At 38.7% G+C, this 19,162-nt stretch overlaps 1 protein-coding gene across 2 annotated transcripts; it reads right to left on the bottom strand.

Moving 5' to 3' along the window:
* Positions 1–1,698: 1,698 nt before the first annotated feature.
* Positions 1,699–18,528, bottom strand: FMR1NB (FMR1 neighbor). Of its 2 annotated transcripts, XM_068957764.1 has the most exons (8): positions 18,190–18,528; positions 16,081–16,258; positions 14,908–14,985; positions 11,272–11,385; positions 9,635–9,772; positions 7,121–7,217; positions 3,592–3,734; positions 1,699–3,398 (listed from the first exon to the last, which is right to left on the bottom strand). In XM_068957764.1, exons 3-8 carry the CDS (start codon positions 14,981–14,983, stop codon positions 3,340–3,342), a joined length of 627 nt encoding a protein of 208 aa, XP_068813865.1. In that variant the 5' UTR covers positions 14,984–14,985; positions 16,081–16,258; positions 18,190–18,528; the 3' UTR covers positions 1,699–3,339. The 2 variants fall into 2 exon arrangements, with proteins under 2 accessions (XP_068813865.1, XP_068813864.1); XM_068957763.1 differs by lacking the exon at positions 16,081–16,258.
* Between the last annotated feature and the right edge of the window lie 634 nt (positions 18,529–19,162).

Genomic DNA, 19,162 nt, shown 5'->3' on the forward strand with positions numbered 1-19,162 from the left:
TTTTGGATCTTGCGTGTTAGTGCTAGATTGAGCACCGTGAATAAGTAAATGCTAACAGCTCAGAGAGTCAGTAAAAATCGTAACAGGAGTCTAGGCAAGGGTGCAGTGCTAAATGGGAGGCCAGGCAGATGCATCAGAAAAAAATGCTTTTCTAAAGGAAAATTGTTTTATTCATTTCACTGCAGCCCAGCTGACAATCAACAGTAGGTAGAACATTGAACAGCTCTAGCCTTATAGACTGAAAATCAGATACTTGGAAACTAGGGAGATAGGATGCAAAAGGACTCTATAAAATTCATAGCCATGCTTTCCTTTAGAGGGCAGCTCTTTGTAGAATTTACCGTCATCTTCTGTGCATTGCCTGATTATCAGGTAACATTGCCAAAACAATGCCCTGCTGCAACAGGGACAGTAAAGCTACCAGGATAGTGTTGATGGCTAATCCTACAGAGAAAAAAACTGTTGGAAAAAAAAAAAAAGAAGCTCTATTCCTCTTACCTGCACATAGGTGAACACACACACGCATCATTTGTCAAGTTTGGATGGCAGAAATACATAGGCCAGTGGATGTTCTGATGAAGCAGGGCAATAAGAAACGTGCCCTTTGTGAAAGAAGTCGGAAGTAGTACACTGAAACTTAGAAAATAAGAACAGCACAACTGTGGACAGTTCTTTTCCTTTCATCTGGCTGAAACCATTTTTTATTTTTCCAATATTTTGTGAGAAGAAAAAAAGTTTTGGGACAGAAAAATTAGGAGCAAAACTGAGTTGGACACAGCCACTCACTCCACTGGGACTGTAGAGAAGAAAAGGAAAAACTTTTCCAGGGAGACCTTCTCACTTCATTTCAGCTGTGCATCCAAGCCTAGGCTGGCAAAGAATCAAAAAACCCATAGCATTTCAAATTTGCATTCCTTATGCAGAGACAAGCTAGAAAAAATATTCATTGAGCAGTGAAGTACATTCTCCTGCTTTACCTACTCTACCTGGCCTTACATGAAACTCAGCTAGATAAAAAGTGTTTCAGAACTGAACATCAAGCCTTTAAAATATATGAGATGAGTTCCTAAGTCGCAAGGAATTTTGCTTAAATACAAATTTGCATTTAGCTTTGGATTTTTGATCTTTAGGGTTGAAAGGTGTTCTCCCACCGTAACTCTGAGAAGCTTGCGTTTCCTTCCATTGTATTTATTTTTAAGTTCAATTTTCCTGACTTTGAAAGCTTTTTGAAAGACAGAGAAAAAAGTACCAGATATTGCAACAGTTGCCTGTGGTGTAATGCAGCCATTTCACGTTACTTTAAAGCTTTCAAAAATCTTCTCAGTTCTCTCTCCTTACATTACAGAATGTGGTTACATGTGCGGATTTCAAAGGCAACAGAAAGTGAGACCCACCTTCTGCCATCAGACCTGGTGCAGGCTCTGGGTGACATGATGAAAGAGATGTATCAGTGCTCAAGCCCTCTCATAGCTCTCATCTCTAAGGTGGCTGTGTCCAAGACTGGATGCAGTTACAATGAGGCAGACTGCCTTGCTTTGTATGTATTTAATCTTTGTGAAGATAAGGAGAGAGGTCTTTTATTTCATTCTGTATCATTTCAACAGAAGAGAGCAGACCTAAAGCCACACGCAACGGTCTGTGTATCTTGTAAGTCTTCTAAAGCCTTGTCATCATATGCTGCATTATGTTGTCTTTTTTTTTTTTTTTTTTTTACACAGAATTACCATTGCTCTGTTGTGCAGTATCTGCCTTCTTATGACTTGATGAACCACACTGTAGAACGTATAAATCAATAAAGTTCTCCAGAAACCAAATCCACTGAGGGAAAAATGTTTTCCTGCAGCACCATCTTGTGGTTCCTGATGTTAGTACTGAAGGTCTCTCTCTGGGACCAGAAGGTAGAAGGTCTGTTCTGCTGGCTTGGCCCACAAATTAGGCTGGGAAACAGCATGCAGTGGAAGGCAGCTTCTGTCACTAACCACAAAGGCTCTGAGGGCCCTGGGGGCCTTGTAGGGATGCTTAGCCTTTTCCCAGCTGACCTGGTCCCTAATTCAGTTCTTCAAAGGGAAACTGAGTTTGGCTCAGAAACATGCAGCTTGGTACACAAGATAAATACCAGCAGTTTAGGCACTTTGGAAAACATATCTTCCAGGTAGGTCTGGAGTAACCCCACACTGAAATTTTTCTGTAGTTCACTGGGGTCGAGGAGATCAAAACCAAAGAGATAAAATCATAATCAAATAGATTATACAAGAATAAGAGTAGTTGAACTTTTAATTCGCTGAACATTGACTAGTGGAAGCAAGCAGCTGATCAAAACATCTGCTTTTATGTGATGAAGTCAATAGAGATACCGTTATTCTCAGGCCTGTGAATATCAGCAATATGACCTTAAGGTGACAACCCTGACTCTCAATAATAATGAAAAAGACAGTATGACATTTTTGGCACAGCCAACAGTTATTATGCAATACCAATACTGGACAGCTATCGATTCAATGAACTGTCAAATTAGTATAGAACTTAAGGTTTAAAATGAGAGTTTTTTGACTTCTGCAATCAAAATGCAAAAATTTTAACTTTTCAGAACACCCTTACAATGAGGCTGCTAAATGGAACAGGTGCAGGGCTTACTCAATGCATTGTGCTCCTGACTATTACCCCAGTAGGGGTAACATAAGACTTGCTGTGTCTTATTGTCCTCCCTTCCCCTCTTACAGTGCATATATCTTGCTTATGCTTATTTTTGTCTGGTGCTGCCACTGTTACTGCAGATGCATTGATCGCTTACTGTTATATACAGTTGTTTCATCAGCATGTCTCCCTTTGTCAGAATGTTATGCAATATTGAAAGCAGTTGTGCTATCAATGACATGTAAATAAAAGGAATTTATTACCTTTCAAAATCTTGAAGCACCATATGAAAGCCTAACTTTCTCCAGAGCACAACTCTTTCTCTGTAATGACCATCAGCCATCCAATACTGAAGCAAAGTAAGCTTGCCACTCGCTACTGATTTAATGAGTGACAACTACCTTCTCTTAATCCAAACAAAATTCTAAGACCAATCTACTAACTAGGACAGTCACTTAACTGGTATCCTTATGTGCCCTCCACAGGGATGCTATATTAATAACAGAAGACTGGCTTCAGCATTCAGAAACTGCCACAGTCAATTTCTGCCTTTTAGCACTACTAGTTATTTACAGAAGATATGGTATGAGCATGAAGAACTAAGAATGACAAACTTCTTAGTGTAAAAATCAACAGCACTATCAAAGGGTCACAATGTTATATTTGTTTGACACTAGAAAAAACATCTCATTTTCTAGCGCATATTCAGGTAATCCTGGTGTCCTTGTCCTGCTTGAGGTCTTCAAGATCAGCTACATGTTTCTCTACACCAAAAAGAAAAAAAAAACACTAAACATGGGTCTAACTAGTTTTAGGAACTAGTTTACATTTCTGCAAAATAATACTGGCTGTAGTATTTAGTACTGTATATGTTTAGTACTTTATATAGAATTGATGGTAAAACAACAATACTAAACTGAAAGGACAAAAGAACACTCCAAGAACAGTTTAGTTTACCTTTTTTCTTGCTCTTATGGTCCTTGGAGTTTTTCTTAAGTAAATTCGATAAAAACCCATGAATATTTTCACTACGTGCTCTTTTCTTCTGCACGATTTGTTCTACTTCTTTACTTGCACTTCGTAAAGGATTGACGCATTGACTGCAATATATTAAAAACAACAGCTGAAATTGATTGATTTCCAAAGAAAGAATTTTCGTCCACACTTTAACCATGAAATCCTAGCTCCAGTGAAGGAAAGGGCAAAGCTACAGTTGATTTCAGAGGCCATCACAGGATTTGGATGAGCTTTTCCCATCTCTTACATTTCCTTCATGATTTTCAGTGGAGTCTGTGATTCTTAGCAATACAACTGTGACCTTAAAATTCCCTAGGAGCTAGTCAACCAAAATCTGTGGCCTGCTTCTCACCCCTGTACTAGAAACTTAGCAGAATGAAATGAAGGCTTTTCTGGTTTATATTCTATTTTAAAATGTACATAATACTATGCAAATATAGCACTAGTTATGTATACCTCTATGTTTTCCTACTTATCCTGGCATGGGCTGGTTAATGAAGAAAAGACACTGACAAAACAGTGAGAGAAGGAAGGTAAGATAGCATAGTGATGGACATAAATTCAAAGGACAACAGAGCTCAAGAAGAGACACGCTATGGTGACAGCACACAAGAGGAGCTGGTGATTCACAGGGAATGGATAGAATTAATACATGCAGATTCTGCTTCCTGCATGAAAAATTCTATGGAGAGAAGGCAAAAGAGAGTTCACTTGGGAGGAAGTAAAGTAACAAAGCCTCACTAAGTTTGGCAATTACTAGTACTGATTAAAGAGTGGCAAAAGGAAACTCTTCCTAAGGAAGAGGAGGAAACTCAGACTAAGGTTGAGCTGCTGTAACTCAACCTGCGGAAAGGAAGTTAACAGCTCCCTCTGTCAGTTTTACAGGACTTCCAGGCAGGAGCTCTTATATAGGTGCTCTTAACTGCAACTAGCTAAATGCTGAAAGTAGCCAACAGCAAATAATGACAGTAATCCTTACAGTTTGGCCAAATTATGGAATTACCTTCATTATCTTAGTCCTGGGCATCTCAAGTAGATAGTCACCCACCTCTAGCTACACGGCACAAATGCCTGCAAAGCCCTTCCGTGGCTAGTAGCCCAGCTTTGGGGTGGTTCTTTACAGATTATTATGGAAAATTTTGGAATTTGTTCTAGAAGCACAGTTCAACTCATCAGTTGTCCCAAATTTCATCAGCAGAAACTGTCTCATTTTTTGATAATTCTAACTTTTGGGAATGTTCTTTGCACAGTACAGTTTTGACATCAATGTTACTACAACACATACAATGTTACCATATATATGCACCCTATTACCAATGAAAGCAACAGAATTTCCTCCCAGATAGAAGGTCTTGGGCTCAATAAAGGAATGCTTTTTAAAGCCATATCCTCTATCAACAGTCTCTAGAATGGGTAAAAGTCAATTGAAGTTACTATGGTATAGTATTGCTTCTTTCCTAGAACACAAATATATGATGCTGGAAATTAAAACCATTTAGCATCTGGTTAATCACTGAAAAAACAAAACAAAACAAAAAAAACACAGCAAAAAACAAGTCATAGCAGAATAGCAATATTCCTGGTTTCACTGGCTATGAAAAAAAACACAAAAACAATCATTTGAACATTAATACAAATTATGTCAAAATGAATATATATCAATTCATTTTCCAGAAAATTTATGATAATTTCATGCTAATTCTTTGCCTTCTGTTTTCAGAGTCACTGATGACTCAGTGAGGCTATCTGTATGCTGAACATCAGCTGCTGAGCGCAGTGTAAGATGCAATGTGGAGATTTGCACAGCAGGTTTTGTCTAAGTGTGGAACTCCATAGCAAATGGCCATCTGCTAAGCAGCCACATTAGTAAAGTGTACGGAGAGTGTGCATGCACATGTACATGATCACAGCTAATATCTTGGTAAAGCAAAAGTTGAACACTTGGGGAAAAGCAAAACCTTCAGGAAAAAAAAAAAATCTGTCATTTTAACCAAGTTATAGCATCTGTCAGTCAATATGAACTATCACCTTAGAAAAATAAAGCACAATTATGTAATATATTCCATCTTAGTTTAATGATTTTGATATTGTGGACCTTACATTTTCCCCATTATCATAAGAGCATACACACAAGCTCAAACTCTTAGTAATGTCAAACGCTAAACTGCTTTCATTGCATTCACAGGCTTTAATGTGCCTCACACATCAAAAACTCACTGCACACTAGCAGCATTACAAATAATTAATTCACTTTTCTCAACATGCTCCTAGCCCATCTCTCTCACTCTTTTCAGGCCTACTTCTTTATTGTTCAGCGCTATGTCTTAGTGAATAATTCCAGGTATATCCCACAGAGAAACACATTTCCACTTGTTCTTCTTTACGCACTGCTTTTTCTCATTCGTTTGTTCCCTATTAGCTTTCAGGTAATTCCTGGTTGCACACAACATTTCCTGTGCAGTAGTGAGAATTGTTTACCATAAGTAATGTGCTTTTCTAGAAGTACCTTCCAAAGCAGTGCTGAAGGAACAGATTTTATCTCCCTTCTCTCTGTGATTTTGAGAGATAAGGCAAGTGGCAGGAAGTTTTCTCATTCGTTTCTGTTTAACCTAAGTCGCAAAGTGAGATGACCTTTTCCCCAAATTGTTCCTTTTCTTCTCTACTGATATTCTGGGTTTTATTTGCACTCAGGTCACTGTATCCTAAAAACCTATTCTGGATAGAATAGGATAGGCCGTGTGCTCTGCTGTAGCAAAGGGTATATACGGTATGAAGCATGCAGTGTTACAGATTGCCTTGTATCTGCATTTGATCTCAGTCTCATCTGCTCACGACTAGTAGTTATTGGTAACACCTTACTGTCAAAGAGGGAAGAAATGGAGATCAAGTGCTTTAACACACACAGATGTACAGAAAGATATGGAAGAAGACTTAGTCTTTGGTGGGAAGCAAGGGTGGAGAGTGGGTGGAAGAAAACTGCAGAGGCAAAGGAACAAAAATCCTGGTCTTCCACACCTCAGCATTATTTGTCCAGGATAGGAGCCACGTCTCAAAGCTGAACTCAAGCCTGGGCACCACAGTTCAAGCCCCACTCGGAGGTTAACGTGCAGACTTCTTTGCTAACCTGGAGCCAGTCTGCCTTCAAGTTTTACATATGACTTTCCAAGCAGACAGTGGCAAGATCACGTTCAAGTTCCTTATAGCTGAGTCTTTAGAATGGCTACTGAGGTATTAACACACATCTATCTTTACTCAAGACATATTGCCTCTATATCTTACGTAGCTTCAAAAAAAACCCCAACAAAAACAACCTCCAAAACCCCTCATTTTTGATCTTTGCATGTTACTTTCTTGCCTTTTTTCTAATCTTTTCTCCCCTCACTGATTTTTAAATACATCAATTGTCCAAATTTTCTAGGTTTAGAAACAGTGCATCAAGAATTTGATCTGATCATACGCCAATTCTTACCTCCTCTGCAAACAGGCACAGCAACAAAATGGTAGACACCCCAAAATAAAAAATCCTCCTGCTCCAAGCACAAACAACCGAAATGTCAGCTGCAAATCTGTAGAATCAGTAGAACTTTGTGTTAGCTATGAATGATCCTGAGGTATACACTGAGGTACAGATGTCAGAGATTAGCCTGCAAGACAGACATGCATGTATTTCAGCCAGCAACACAACGGAATAAAGCACGTTAGAAATGAGCTCAGATGAGAAAGATCAGGTCTTAAATTGGACCTGAGTTCAAACAGTCCATGCATTTGATTAGTTTCAGAAGCAACTGGTGTTCAAGTAAGCCCACGGTAGGAAAATTAGAGTCCTTTAAAAGAATCTTAAAAAAAGGAGACAAAAATCACGCAAGTTAATGCTGTTTGTCTATTTCAGTTTGTAACTTTTGCAGCATTCTCTTAAAGCCTCATTTTATTGCTACTAAAGCCAATAGACAAAACTCCCAGAGCAAGAACCATTTTAGCATGTAGCCTAAGACCATTTTATGGAAACCCAGATGCCACAAGTCTGATGTCTGTTAAGAGCTTCTATTTTGTCAACAGGTTGCTACAAAGCAAATGGCATGTGCTCCCAAGGCAGTAAGTGTGTGTGCTTTCCCTGGATATATGTTGTACATCCTGGAGCATTAAAGTAGCTAATTAATCTATGAACAGATAATTTGGTAAAACAGTTGGCCCTTGATGTTTACTTCCAAACAATAAAAGCCTAACTGAAATAAGAAATCAAGCAGTTGCAGCTGAATAAGCATATTTAATTTTAGCATTTGCTTGAGTGTATGTCCTAAAATGAGCGAAAGAGCTGCAGTTTTCACTGTACAGCTTTTCTTCTCACTACAGAAGTGTCTTTCATATGTAATATGGAAGCCTAATTGCGTACTAAATGTTATTAAAACATTTTATTTCTACAGTATGCCCCTAACAGACAGGCTGATAGCCTCACGCTGAATGGAACTTGCTTCCACCAAAACTAACGGAATAACAACGGTTGCTCTAGCTTTGAAATGTGGTTTGGAAGTATGGAAATAAGACAGATTCTAAAGTTTGGTCCTGATCTTGCCTTGCTTCTGAGCGAGTGCAAAAAAGTGGAAAGTGAATAATGGATGTCAGGTTACAAATATTCCCTTTGGGTTTCATGTTCATATTAAGCCAGTTCTTCCTAAAAATTGGCTATCATCTCTGAAGCCCATGGAGGTACACTGAATTGCACCAGCTGAAGACCTAGACCATCAGGGCTTATTTCTACGACCTTCCATGTTAGACAAGATCAGCTTTGTCTGAGAAGGCTCAACTGTTCGTGAAATAAGATACAGTGTAATAGGAATTGCTGTGGTGGAAAAAAAACAAAGTAACATACTTAGTGCTTGGTTCTGTTCCTATTTAAGTCTATGACAAATCTCCCCAAATCATTCTAATGTTCTGACATTGTACATGACAAAAAGCCATGAGATTGTGTGTCTAATAAAAGCGTCTAACTTTCTGCACCTTTCAGTTTGTTGGAAGATCTTCACAGTGAAAAGCAACAGCTGTTTCTATAAAGCTGTATAAACATAAAAAGATTATGACAAAAATAAGATTTGATTTAACCCTTTTAGAAAAGCAGAATTTATCACAGAATTATGTACAAAGATGCGTGTGTAACAACAGATTGTGGCATTCTTCCATATGGGAAATAGAAAATTAATCCACAATAAGCCTATACGCAAAGAATAAAAGAAAAAGAAAGAAAATAATGCTAAGGCTAAAATTTAAGGACATACACAGTCATACAAATTTTGGTTGTAAGGGACCTCTGCAGGTCAGGTAGTCCAACCTCCTGCCTAAAGCAGGACTACCACGTACACTAGGTACAGTGAACCATGTCTTTTTTTAGCCAAGTCCTGAACACCTCCAAGGACGGAGGCGTCACAACCTCTGATGACTTGGTCTGGAGTCGTACTACGCTCCTTCCCCCTCCCCCCGCCCATGCCTTCCCTGAATCTCCCAAGCATTTATAATTAGCCATTCCCCTTCACATTGCTTGTCATTACCAAAAAAAAGTTTGGCTCCGTCATCTTCGTAACTACCCTTCAAATACTTTTCAGTATCTATTAGATCACCATTTAGCCTCCTCCTCAATCATTAAGTTCAGCTTCTCTTCACTGCACTTTCACAGAGTCACTACTTTCTTAGATTAAACCTCCCTTCCCACAAGTAAAGCCTCCACTACATTCTTTGTACTAATGTACGCAACTATACTTAGTCATATTGCATCATACATTTTTTGCTTGCGCTGAGGTTAACAAGCTAATACGACATTTTGTATCGACGAGTTGTTTTCAGTGTTAAAATTACAGGCAGAAATAAATGCAAGTTTTCACTTAGTTTTTCAAGTCACCACTCTTATCAAAGTAGAAGAAACAGAAGTGAAAATCGTATCGTCTGACCAGAAAAAGCATTTGGCTAAGAAGCAACAATTTACAGCTATACTTACTGTCTTTAAATGGGGTATAACACTTCAGTTCATAGCTGATTTTGGAAGGACAACATTTATTTTCCAAGCATTCTGTTGTGTTAATGCTCTCTCCTACACGACAAGGAATTAAGATTTGCTTGTCTTTGTGACGGCATGCTTTAACAAAAGAAATAAATAAAATGTAAGTTTTCAGTTCTAAAGATCAACGTTCAAACAAATAAAGGGAAGTTGAAAACATCACTTTGATGTCTCTAAGATATTTTGCGAGTGTTTTGTGTTAGTAATAAACATTAATAAAACAGAATCTAAACATCATTGTGCCACAATTGTATTTAGGTTTGCAAAATAACCAGGAAAGAAAAATTGTTTAACTGGACTGTTTGTCATTAAAAAATAAAAATAAAATAATTAAAAAAAATACATCCAGAAACTCAAGACAATTTAAATTTCTTCATTTTTTGAAGGACTCTGCACACAATATATTGCAACTACTTATGTCTCCATTTGGCACTAACTGCATATTTCCACAAGCAGGTAGCTTTCAGCTGCTAGTAACAAAAAGCTAAGATATCCAGTCCAGCTGGAAACAATAATATTAAATAGCAATTTAAAAACATATATTTAGATAACAGATTTGTTGGGAATCATGAGATACTCTGTGGGAAGGGCCTAAATGAATAAAATAATTATATGTCATATATAAGCTGTGACTTCTGTAAAATCTGGTAGCACATCCTTATGTGACACTTTTACAGCAGTTGCACAACATCATTTAGTTCCAACCATACTCTGAGTTTGGCTGCATTCTCAATCTCACTTTTATCACAGCCATAACTGGTAGTCAAAGTCCAAACTCATTTAATTAAACGTAGAACCAGGCACTTCATGAGAAGTCTTTACTTACTTAGGGCTAGGTGGTAACAATTAGCGCATCTCCATTGCTTCTAGTAATGTAATGGAGCAACGTACCGAGGGAAAACTAGTTTCTCTGTCTTTCCTTCGATTTATCTGTGACGTAATTATGAAACCAGGCTTGTAGCCTTTGTATATGCCAAGCCCTTTCTGCATTCATGGATATTATCTTTCATATCAATATTTGCAAATACATTCCATTGCTATTTCCTTCTCTGTAGTTTTCTGAAATAACGCAGCTCTTGTCATTTAACTTCAGCGGTCCAAAAGTTGAGCAGTTTAGTCTAAGCTAATTGCTCTGGGTCCCTCTTTAGCCAATGAGAAGTGGGAAAGCGGGACCACTATAGTGCAAAATTCTTCTTCCATTTAGGGTGCGCTGAATTGCTCTTTCCTTCTTGTGCTTATAGCAGTAATCTAGAAAACTAGTTCAGATCAGATGCAAAGGTACACAAGGTGAACCCTACTCTGAAGCGTCCAGCATTTCTAGCACAAGCACATCACTCAGGATAAAGGGTTTTGTAGGACAACAGTAACGCAATAGAAGCAAATCACAAATCTGTAGTTGTTCCAAAGGGGTATTTAACAAAACCATTTTATGAAATCTACTACGTTTTACAATAGGGGATAGAGGGTTTCATACACCCTAAGCGTTGGCAAGTATGGGTGGAAGTGTGGGCTGGAGGTGAGGCAGAAGGAAAGGAGAGAAGAGAGAAGGAATGTGCAGGGATGAAAGTGACACTTACTCACTGGAGCGAAGAAGTTTACAAGAGCTTCTAACGTATCTTTCAGTTTCACTTTAAGTTTGCCGGGCGCCACCTCACTTTTTTCTAAAACATGCTGAGTTGGTGATGCAAAACCTGAAAGCTCGTAATGATTGGCTCATTACCATCAAAATATCCTTAATTAATTAAATGCAATGACATTTTCATACTGATTATCTTTCATTATGAAGGCATTTATAGTCATTATGAATTGTGACTAGTGATGGCTAGCAAGGTTAAACACAAATGTCTTTCTGTCGTGCTCAATTGTATTCCTTCAAATTGCTTCATGAACCAAAATGAGTAAAGAACTGAAACTGTGAATTTTAAATTATATTAAATAATTCTTTCAGCTGGAAATTGTCAAGACAAAAAGCACTATTGTTCACATACCAGATATAGATTACATTAGAAGTATTTTATATCTACAGAGGTTTTTCTTCTCCTATATGGTGTATAAGAGCAGAATTTTTGGTCTTTTAGATCAAGATCAGACCAGAACCAAAACAAAGAAAGAGAATAGAGTAAAAAGTGGGTTTTTCAGATACAACAAACAGAGCATCTAACCTGTCTCAAACAGTGGTGAATAGGAAAGAGCAAAGAAACCCCCAAACATGGAGATACTGGGATATTTTCCCACACTCTAGTGATTTGTGACCCTGGGACTTCTTGATCAAGTCTCATTTTTACTTTCCTGAAAAACATAGCACAAATAGGTTTTGTTGCTTCACTATACACCTCTTTTCTTTTAAGGTCATGGAGAACAGAAGAGGTGCCTGAGGACTGGAAGAAAGCAAATGTCACTCTATTCTTCAAAAAGGGCAAGAAGGAGGACCCAAGGAACTACAGGCCAGTCAGCCTCACCTTGATTCCTGGAAAGGCAATGGAGCAGCTCATCCTGGATGCCATTTCTAAGCACATGAAGGATAAGAAGGTGATCAGGAGTAGTCAGCGTGGATTCACCAAAGGGAAATCATGCTTGACCAATCTGATAGCCTTCTATGATGGAATGACTGGCTGGGTAGATGAGAAAGCCGTGGATGTTGTCTACCTGGACTTCAGCAAGGCTTTGGACACTGTCTCCCATCACATCCTTGTAGATAAGCTCAGGAAGTGTGGGCTGGATGAGTGGACAGTGAGGTGGATTGAGAACTGGCTGAATGGCAGGGCTCAGAGGGTTGTGATCAGGGGCACAGAGTCTAGTTGGAGGCCTGTAGCTAGTGGTGTCCCCCAGGGGTCAGTCCTGGGTCCAGTGTTGTTCAACTTATTCATCAGTAACCTGGAGGAAGGGACAGAGTGCCTCCTCAGCAAGTTTGCTGATGATATAAAACTAGGAGGCGTGGCTGATACCTCAAAGGGCTGTGCTGCCATTCAGACAGACCTCAACAGGCTGGAGAGATGGGCAGAGAGGAACTTCCTGAAAGTCAACAAAGGCAAGGGCAGGGTCCTGCACCTGGGGAGGAATAACCCCAGGCACGAGTACAGGCTGGAGGTTGACCTGCTGGAAAGCAGCTCTGCAGAGAAGGACCTGGGAGTCCTGGTGGACAACAAGTTGACCATGAGTTGGCAATGTGCCCTTGCGGCCAAGGTGGCCAGGGTATCCTGGGATGTATTAGGAAGAGTGTTGCCAGCAGGTCAAGGAAGGTGATCCTTCCCCTCTACTCAGCCCTGGTGAGGGCACACTTGGAGCAGTGTATCCAGTTCTGGGCTCCCCAGTACAAGAGTGATGTGACACTCCTGGAGAGAGTCCAGCGGAGGGCTACTATGATTAAGGGACTGGAGCATCTCTCATATGAGGAAAGGCTGAGAGAGCTGGGACTGTTCAGCCTGGAGAAGAGAAGACTTGGTTTGGGGGGGGGGGGGGCATCTGATCAACATGCGTAAGTATCTGAAGGGAGGGTGTCAAGAGGATGGGGCCAGGTTCTTCCAGGGGTACCCCCAGTGACAGGACGAGAGGCAGCAAGCACAAATTGAAACACAGGAAGTTCTGTCTTAACATGAGGAAAGACTTCTTCATGGTGAGGGTGACTGAGTGCTGGAATAGGTTGCCCAGAGAGGTTGTGGAGTCTCCATCATTGGAGATATTCAAAAGCCATCTGCAAACAATCCTGGGCAGTGTGCTTTAAGTGACCCTACTTGAGCAGGAGGGTTGGCCTAGATGATCTCATTCTTCTCATTCCATTAATGAGAGGTGCACATCACAGTGGCAGTCCACGGGCAATCAACTACTCCACAATGGTGGGGGTGGAGGAAAGAGGGGAGAAGACAGAGGGGAACACCACCTCACCCTGGGTATTAAATTCCCACTTGCTGTTTCCTGCCTTTTTTCCCCTCTCTACGCAAGAAACTTACCCCATCACAGCTTTGTTTAACCCCTTTCAGCGATGGAGTTCATTGAAAGCCATTTCACAGCTTTATAGTCCTTTGCGAGTAGGACAGAGATCATGGCCTAACCAGAAACTAAGATATTGAACAACTTGCTGGTCTTTTAGATGATTCTTCAGCTAGTAGCATCAAGAGCCTCAGGCATATAAATCCACTGTTCATTCTGAGGCATAACTTGCTTTTTCTGTGCAATATAGGACTCCCTTGAGGAAAAGTATCTGAGTAGGGAGAATTGAACGTATATCAAAATAGAGAACATGAAACTGACATTAACAGAAACACATCCAAAGTTCAGACCAACAGTTATGTCATGGTCCCTGGTGGTCAAGGCACAACAGCAGAAATAGTTTTGAAGATTTTAAAATGATTTCAAAGGAAGTTCGTAAGAGAAAAGTCATCTGGCACTCTGTTGGGTAAGAAAAATCTAAGAAGAGGACCATGGTTGTCCTACAAGTTACTCCTTCATATGAGGATTTAGAGACACATGCCATATATGAAGCTCTAATAGGCACTCCACATCAAAATATGCTGCACCATGTACTTATGATTCATGTTTATACCTACATTAGAACACACCCTGAAAGTGGAATGGCTTATTCATCTAGATACTGCAGAAACATTTTACAATAACTCTTGGATCACTTGACAGCCCTTTACCAGGATCTGAAAGTGTTGCTTCTGAAGTCTAACCTTCTCAAGACCTAAAGGATCAAACACAAGCTGAATGTGTAGGCTGAGCCTTTATGCACAATTTCCAATGACTAAAGTTAACTTCTGCTGTGAATGCAACTTATCAGCCTGACAGCAATCTTAAAGTTAACTATTTTAGTCTATCTGCTATAGTATGCATGTTAAACCTTTTCAGATTTCACAAATGCCTTTAACTGTAGGCTGGGAAAACAAAATAAAAAAATAAAACCAAAAAAAAGTCAAAGTGGAAAAGAAGAATCTATAATCTAAGGTAAAACAAAAACAAGATGCACTACCAGGGATGAAACAACAAGCATGTGTTTCTTTCACAGATGTACAAAGAGGGAAACGGTGACTATGCTTTGATGAAAAATATACTTTCCTGTATTTTTCAGGACTATGATCAACCCTCTTTGCAGTACTGCCTTCTTATAACATTTTTCAATATTTTTCAGTCATAGCTGAGAAAGTTGTAACCTTAATTTCCTGCTAGTAAAATTATTTGCTTCTTCTATAAAGATACTTTCTTCTTGCAATACTCACTTGAACCGATGCTATGAAACAACACCAATATCACACAGTTCCACAACAGATGAGTGCCAGTTACTCCTTGCAGCATTACTGCAATGAAAACAGTAGTAACAATGAATATGTGGTTTTGTATAAGTAACTTATTTTTTTACTTTGTATTTACTCTTTGTAACATGACAGAAGACTGCTGCACAGAGTAGGACTGCCATCTTCATGCATTAAGATGCAGGCCAAACTCAGTAAAAAAATTACGGGCAATAATTCCTGATTTTGAAGAAATTAGTCGCTTAGGAGAACTTACTGGGAGGACCTTGAACAGAGACTAGCCAAAAAATGGTTTCTTTTGAAGTATCCCAGTGCTGGCTATTTGACATTAAAAGCTAATCACTTTTAGCTGTTTTAATTCAGGTTTAGGGCCAGAAGTGGGACTGAAGAAGCAACCATCTTTGGAAAATTATGACAGATTATCTAATTTAGCTTACTGAATTCTTCAGTCTTTCCAACGCTAGAGAGTATGAAATACTTTGGATAAAAAAAACATTTTTAAAAAAGGGGTCCAAAAGGATACTTTAGATAAAAATATTTAAAAAAAAATCCCAAGCCATTCACATTAATTGAGCAGCAGATGTTGAGATGGGCTTTATACCCCAAAACTGCTTCTTGAAGACTGCTTTAACGGATGCTGTATTTCACTTTGCCTGGCTGCTACCTGTTCCTGTGACCTTTAACGAGTCTTCCAATTATTACCATGTACATATTTAGTAGCTAAAGCAGCTTAAACCTAAAGATTATTTTAAATGATTAGTATTGGTATGGGAGCAGAACTCCATTTTCATAAGCACCGCACACAGAGGAGTAAGATTGCATTTTACACAGATCCTGTCCTTTGAAGGAGCTATTCTCTCTGTACTCCTGCTAAACGTGAATAACTTCCCTGCAGTTAGAACATACCTGTTCTGTAGAATAATATACAAGTATGTTCTCTGCCCCACAGAATAGCTTTGCCTTGGCACTTAAGTGTGAAATTATTTCTTAACAGGACAGGTCACAAGGAGCAAAGGCAAAACTTGCTTTTCCAGAAATCTATTATAATGCAATGCCATCCAGGAGAAATGGGAAAGGAGGAAACACTTTCTGAGAGTGGGGAAACAAGGCAGATTTAAAGGTTCTAGCTTTGCCCCTTACCTACTTCGCCTTTCGCTATCTTTCTCTGCTACTGCTGGAACTGGAAGATCATGGCTATCCACAACGCAGCAGCTACAGACTTCTTAGGCAAGACAGAACATGGACACAGGAAAGCCTGTCACAATGGACTCCCTGTTACCCGTGACATCGCTCACAGTGAACAGTACAGATGCGGTACCTGCATCAGCCATTTAAGGGAATGTTAAAAAGCCACATATGCAGTTAACTCCTGAGAAATTCGGCCCCTAAAAGAGCCAAGACCAAGTTACAGGCCCCTTAGTCTTCCCATCCCCTGAGTTAAAACTGAGTTTATCCCATTCTCTATCACAGCTCACTGTGCAAAACAAAAACACCACCTAGAAAACAACTGTGGAGATCAGGTAATAGAAACTGCAGTCCATTGATATACTCCTCAAATAGCCAAAGTTTAGGCAGATCATATAAGGTAGAACTTCCTAATAATTCCACTGTATGTAAACTGACACGTAACATTTCATTCAGGTGTCAAAAAAATTGGCTCAAACATGTAAAGTGCACACTAATTCTTGAATGAGGGTCACCCTACCAGTTCCCGAAACAAGTCTCCACACTGGAAGCAAAGGGCTATTCAAACATCAGTCTCTCTCATTCTTAGACATTTCCATTCAATTTATTAATGGAATGTTCTTTGGATAGACCAGGAACAGTGTTTAAAAAAAATACAGAAACCTAAAGTAAATGTAGACACTGGAGGAAAAAAAAAAAAAAAAAAAGCTCTCAAAACAATCTAGCTCCCTAAAGCATTTACCATGTTTTAGAAAAAGCTTAAGCATCCACTGCTGTCTAAACAGATAAGAGATCTTGAAAAAAGTTACATATATGCACATGTATTTTTTTATCCTTAGTTAACTAATGAATAATGAGTTAAGAAGGGTGACTTCTTTTAAACTGCACTTTCTAAATAGCATTAGTTTGTTACGACAAAGTCAAGGAGCCTCACTTGCATTGTTTCTTTCTGAACAAACTATATGCTGCCACTCTCAATACTACCAATGAGGAGATATTTACAGACAGCCAATACAGAAGCATTTGACCGAACATATAATTAAGATTTTGCTTTGATTTCCGTCATGGAACACTGCATATGATGGAATGCATTACTGGGACCATACAACTATGGGAATTTTCAGATTGCAGGGAGTATTAGAAAGGTGTCCATACATGTTATCACCTTGTCGTTGTTTTTCTAGTTTAAGGCTGATGACTCTCCTTGCTGTAGCCTACTCCTGAGGCCTAAGCTAAAACCATCAGCCCACCCCCCCAAAAACTCCGCAAACTCCAAAGAGTTCTTCCAGTTACACCATTTTTGTAACAATCATATTTCTATTCATTTATAGGGATAACATGCCTGCAGAGAGAGAGAGAGAGAGAGAGAGAGAAGCAGCTGGCTTACATCCACGCTTTAGTAGTCAGTATTTACTTCCACCAGCAATTTGATGATGATCTTTATAGCCAAGCAAGCAGGAGTGAGTGGCATGGGGTACTCTTGAGAAAAACCTCTTAGGATTATGAAAAGGATTCCTCCCAACAATGGCATCAGCTCCAAAGGCTGATGTGCAAGACTCATGCTACTTAAGAATAGAGAGCAGTAATAGTAAACCTAACCTTTTCAATGGCACAAGTACTGTAAGAACATGATGTGAAAGTCACACCACATCTAAGTAAGCCTGGTACAACTCTAGCAAGGGAAATAACCCTGCAGATCAAACCGGTATCTATTCAGAACACTTGTCTTAGGAATGATCTGTTTTCATCACATATATAAAGATGATGTCATACACTTAAAATATCAAAGTTCCCCTAGCCATCCTGATTTTCATGGCTGTGAATACAGTTGGGGAAGACTGACTAACAATATCATTAAGTGAAAGTGGACAAAAACCAATCTTACTACACGCTGTTACAAAAACTGCTACTACATCAGGCTAACCTTGCTACTTTAAGCACCCAACAGAATCTAGATTTTATTTATTTTAAATATAGGTATTCCATTATGAGTCTTAGTGTTTCTGGAAATGGAAAAAATCTTTTAACAATACACAATAAAAGAAAAAAAACTTTAAGACTCACCTTTGCTCTTGCAGATTAGTACAGAATGCCAGTTTCCAGAATCATACAGTCGGGTTCCTGAAGCAGCTGAGGAATACTTATTCAGAAGCTAATTAATCTATTTCCTTTTAATATTCAATTACTGAAGAGTTTTGAGGAGAAAGCTGTTGCAGTTCAGGAAAATCAGTTATCTTTCACAGTAAGCGCTCCTACGAAGAACGCAGAGTCTATGCTCAGTATCATAATCACAGTACTTAATTTTGTTTCTGGCTTGTTGAAAGAAAATCAAACACAGTATACAAAATTATGTTTGAGATTAGAGATACAAACTTCAGAAAAGCTCATGTGCAACTAAGTCATTTAAAGAATTTAAATGTATAATAAGTACTTAAGAATAAAGTACTCAAGAAACTAAATTGATTTGCTTCTTGAATTCAGGCTCATAAACAGAAAAGATCTTCATCTGTTTCAAATAAGCTATTTTAAAATACTCCTTTCTTGATGTAGTTTTATACCAACTCTGAAAATCTTAACTTCCCACCATAATTAATAAAAATGTATTTACTAAAGAAAGGAAACAAACTTTCTCTCTATTTTCATAAGCATTTGTTATTTTATAGGCTTTGAGCTTAGCCTTATTGAAATTTAAACTTTGGCATCATTCACAAATAGCTCTCACTCTTTAAAAAGGACTTTATTTTTAAAATAATTTTAATTCATTAGACCATACTTGATAAGTTACCAGTAGGACCTGAACCCAAGCATCAGACATTTGCTGCACTTTCAAGTTTTGTAACAACACATGATTTTCCAAAACAAACAAAAAAAAATTGTACATTTAGATTTACAGTTCAGTTTGTTGAAATTTACTAACATTTAAAAACACTGGAATTTGAATCAAAAGGGATACATATTAAGCACGTAGAAATACTGAAAAAGGTCATAGCCCCAAAATACATTTGGAAATGGAATGTGATTAATATGACAGACTGCA

Source organism: Struthio camelus, chromosome 11, assembly GCF_040807025.1.
Source record: "Struthio camelus isolate bStrCam1 chromosome 11, bStrCam1.hap1, whole genome shotgun sequence".
Classification (NCBI taxonomy): Eukaryota; Metazoa; Chordata; class Aves; order Struthioniformes; family Struthionidae; genus Struthio; species Struthio camelus.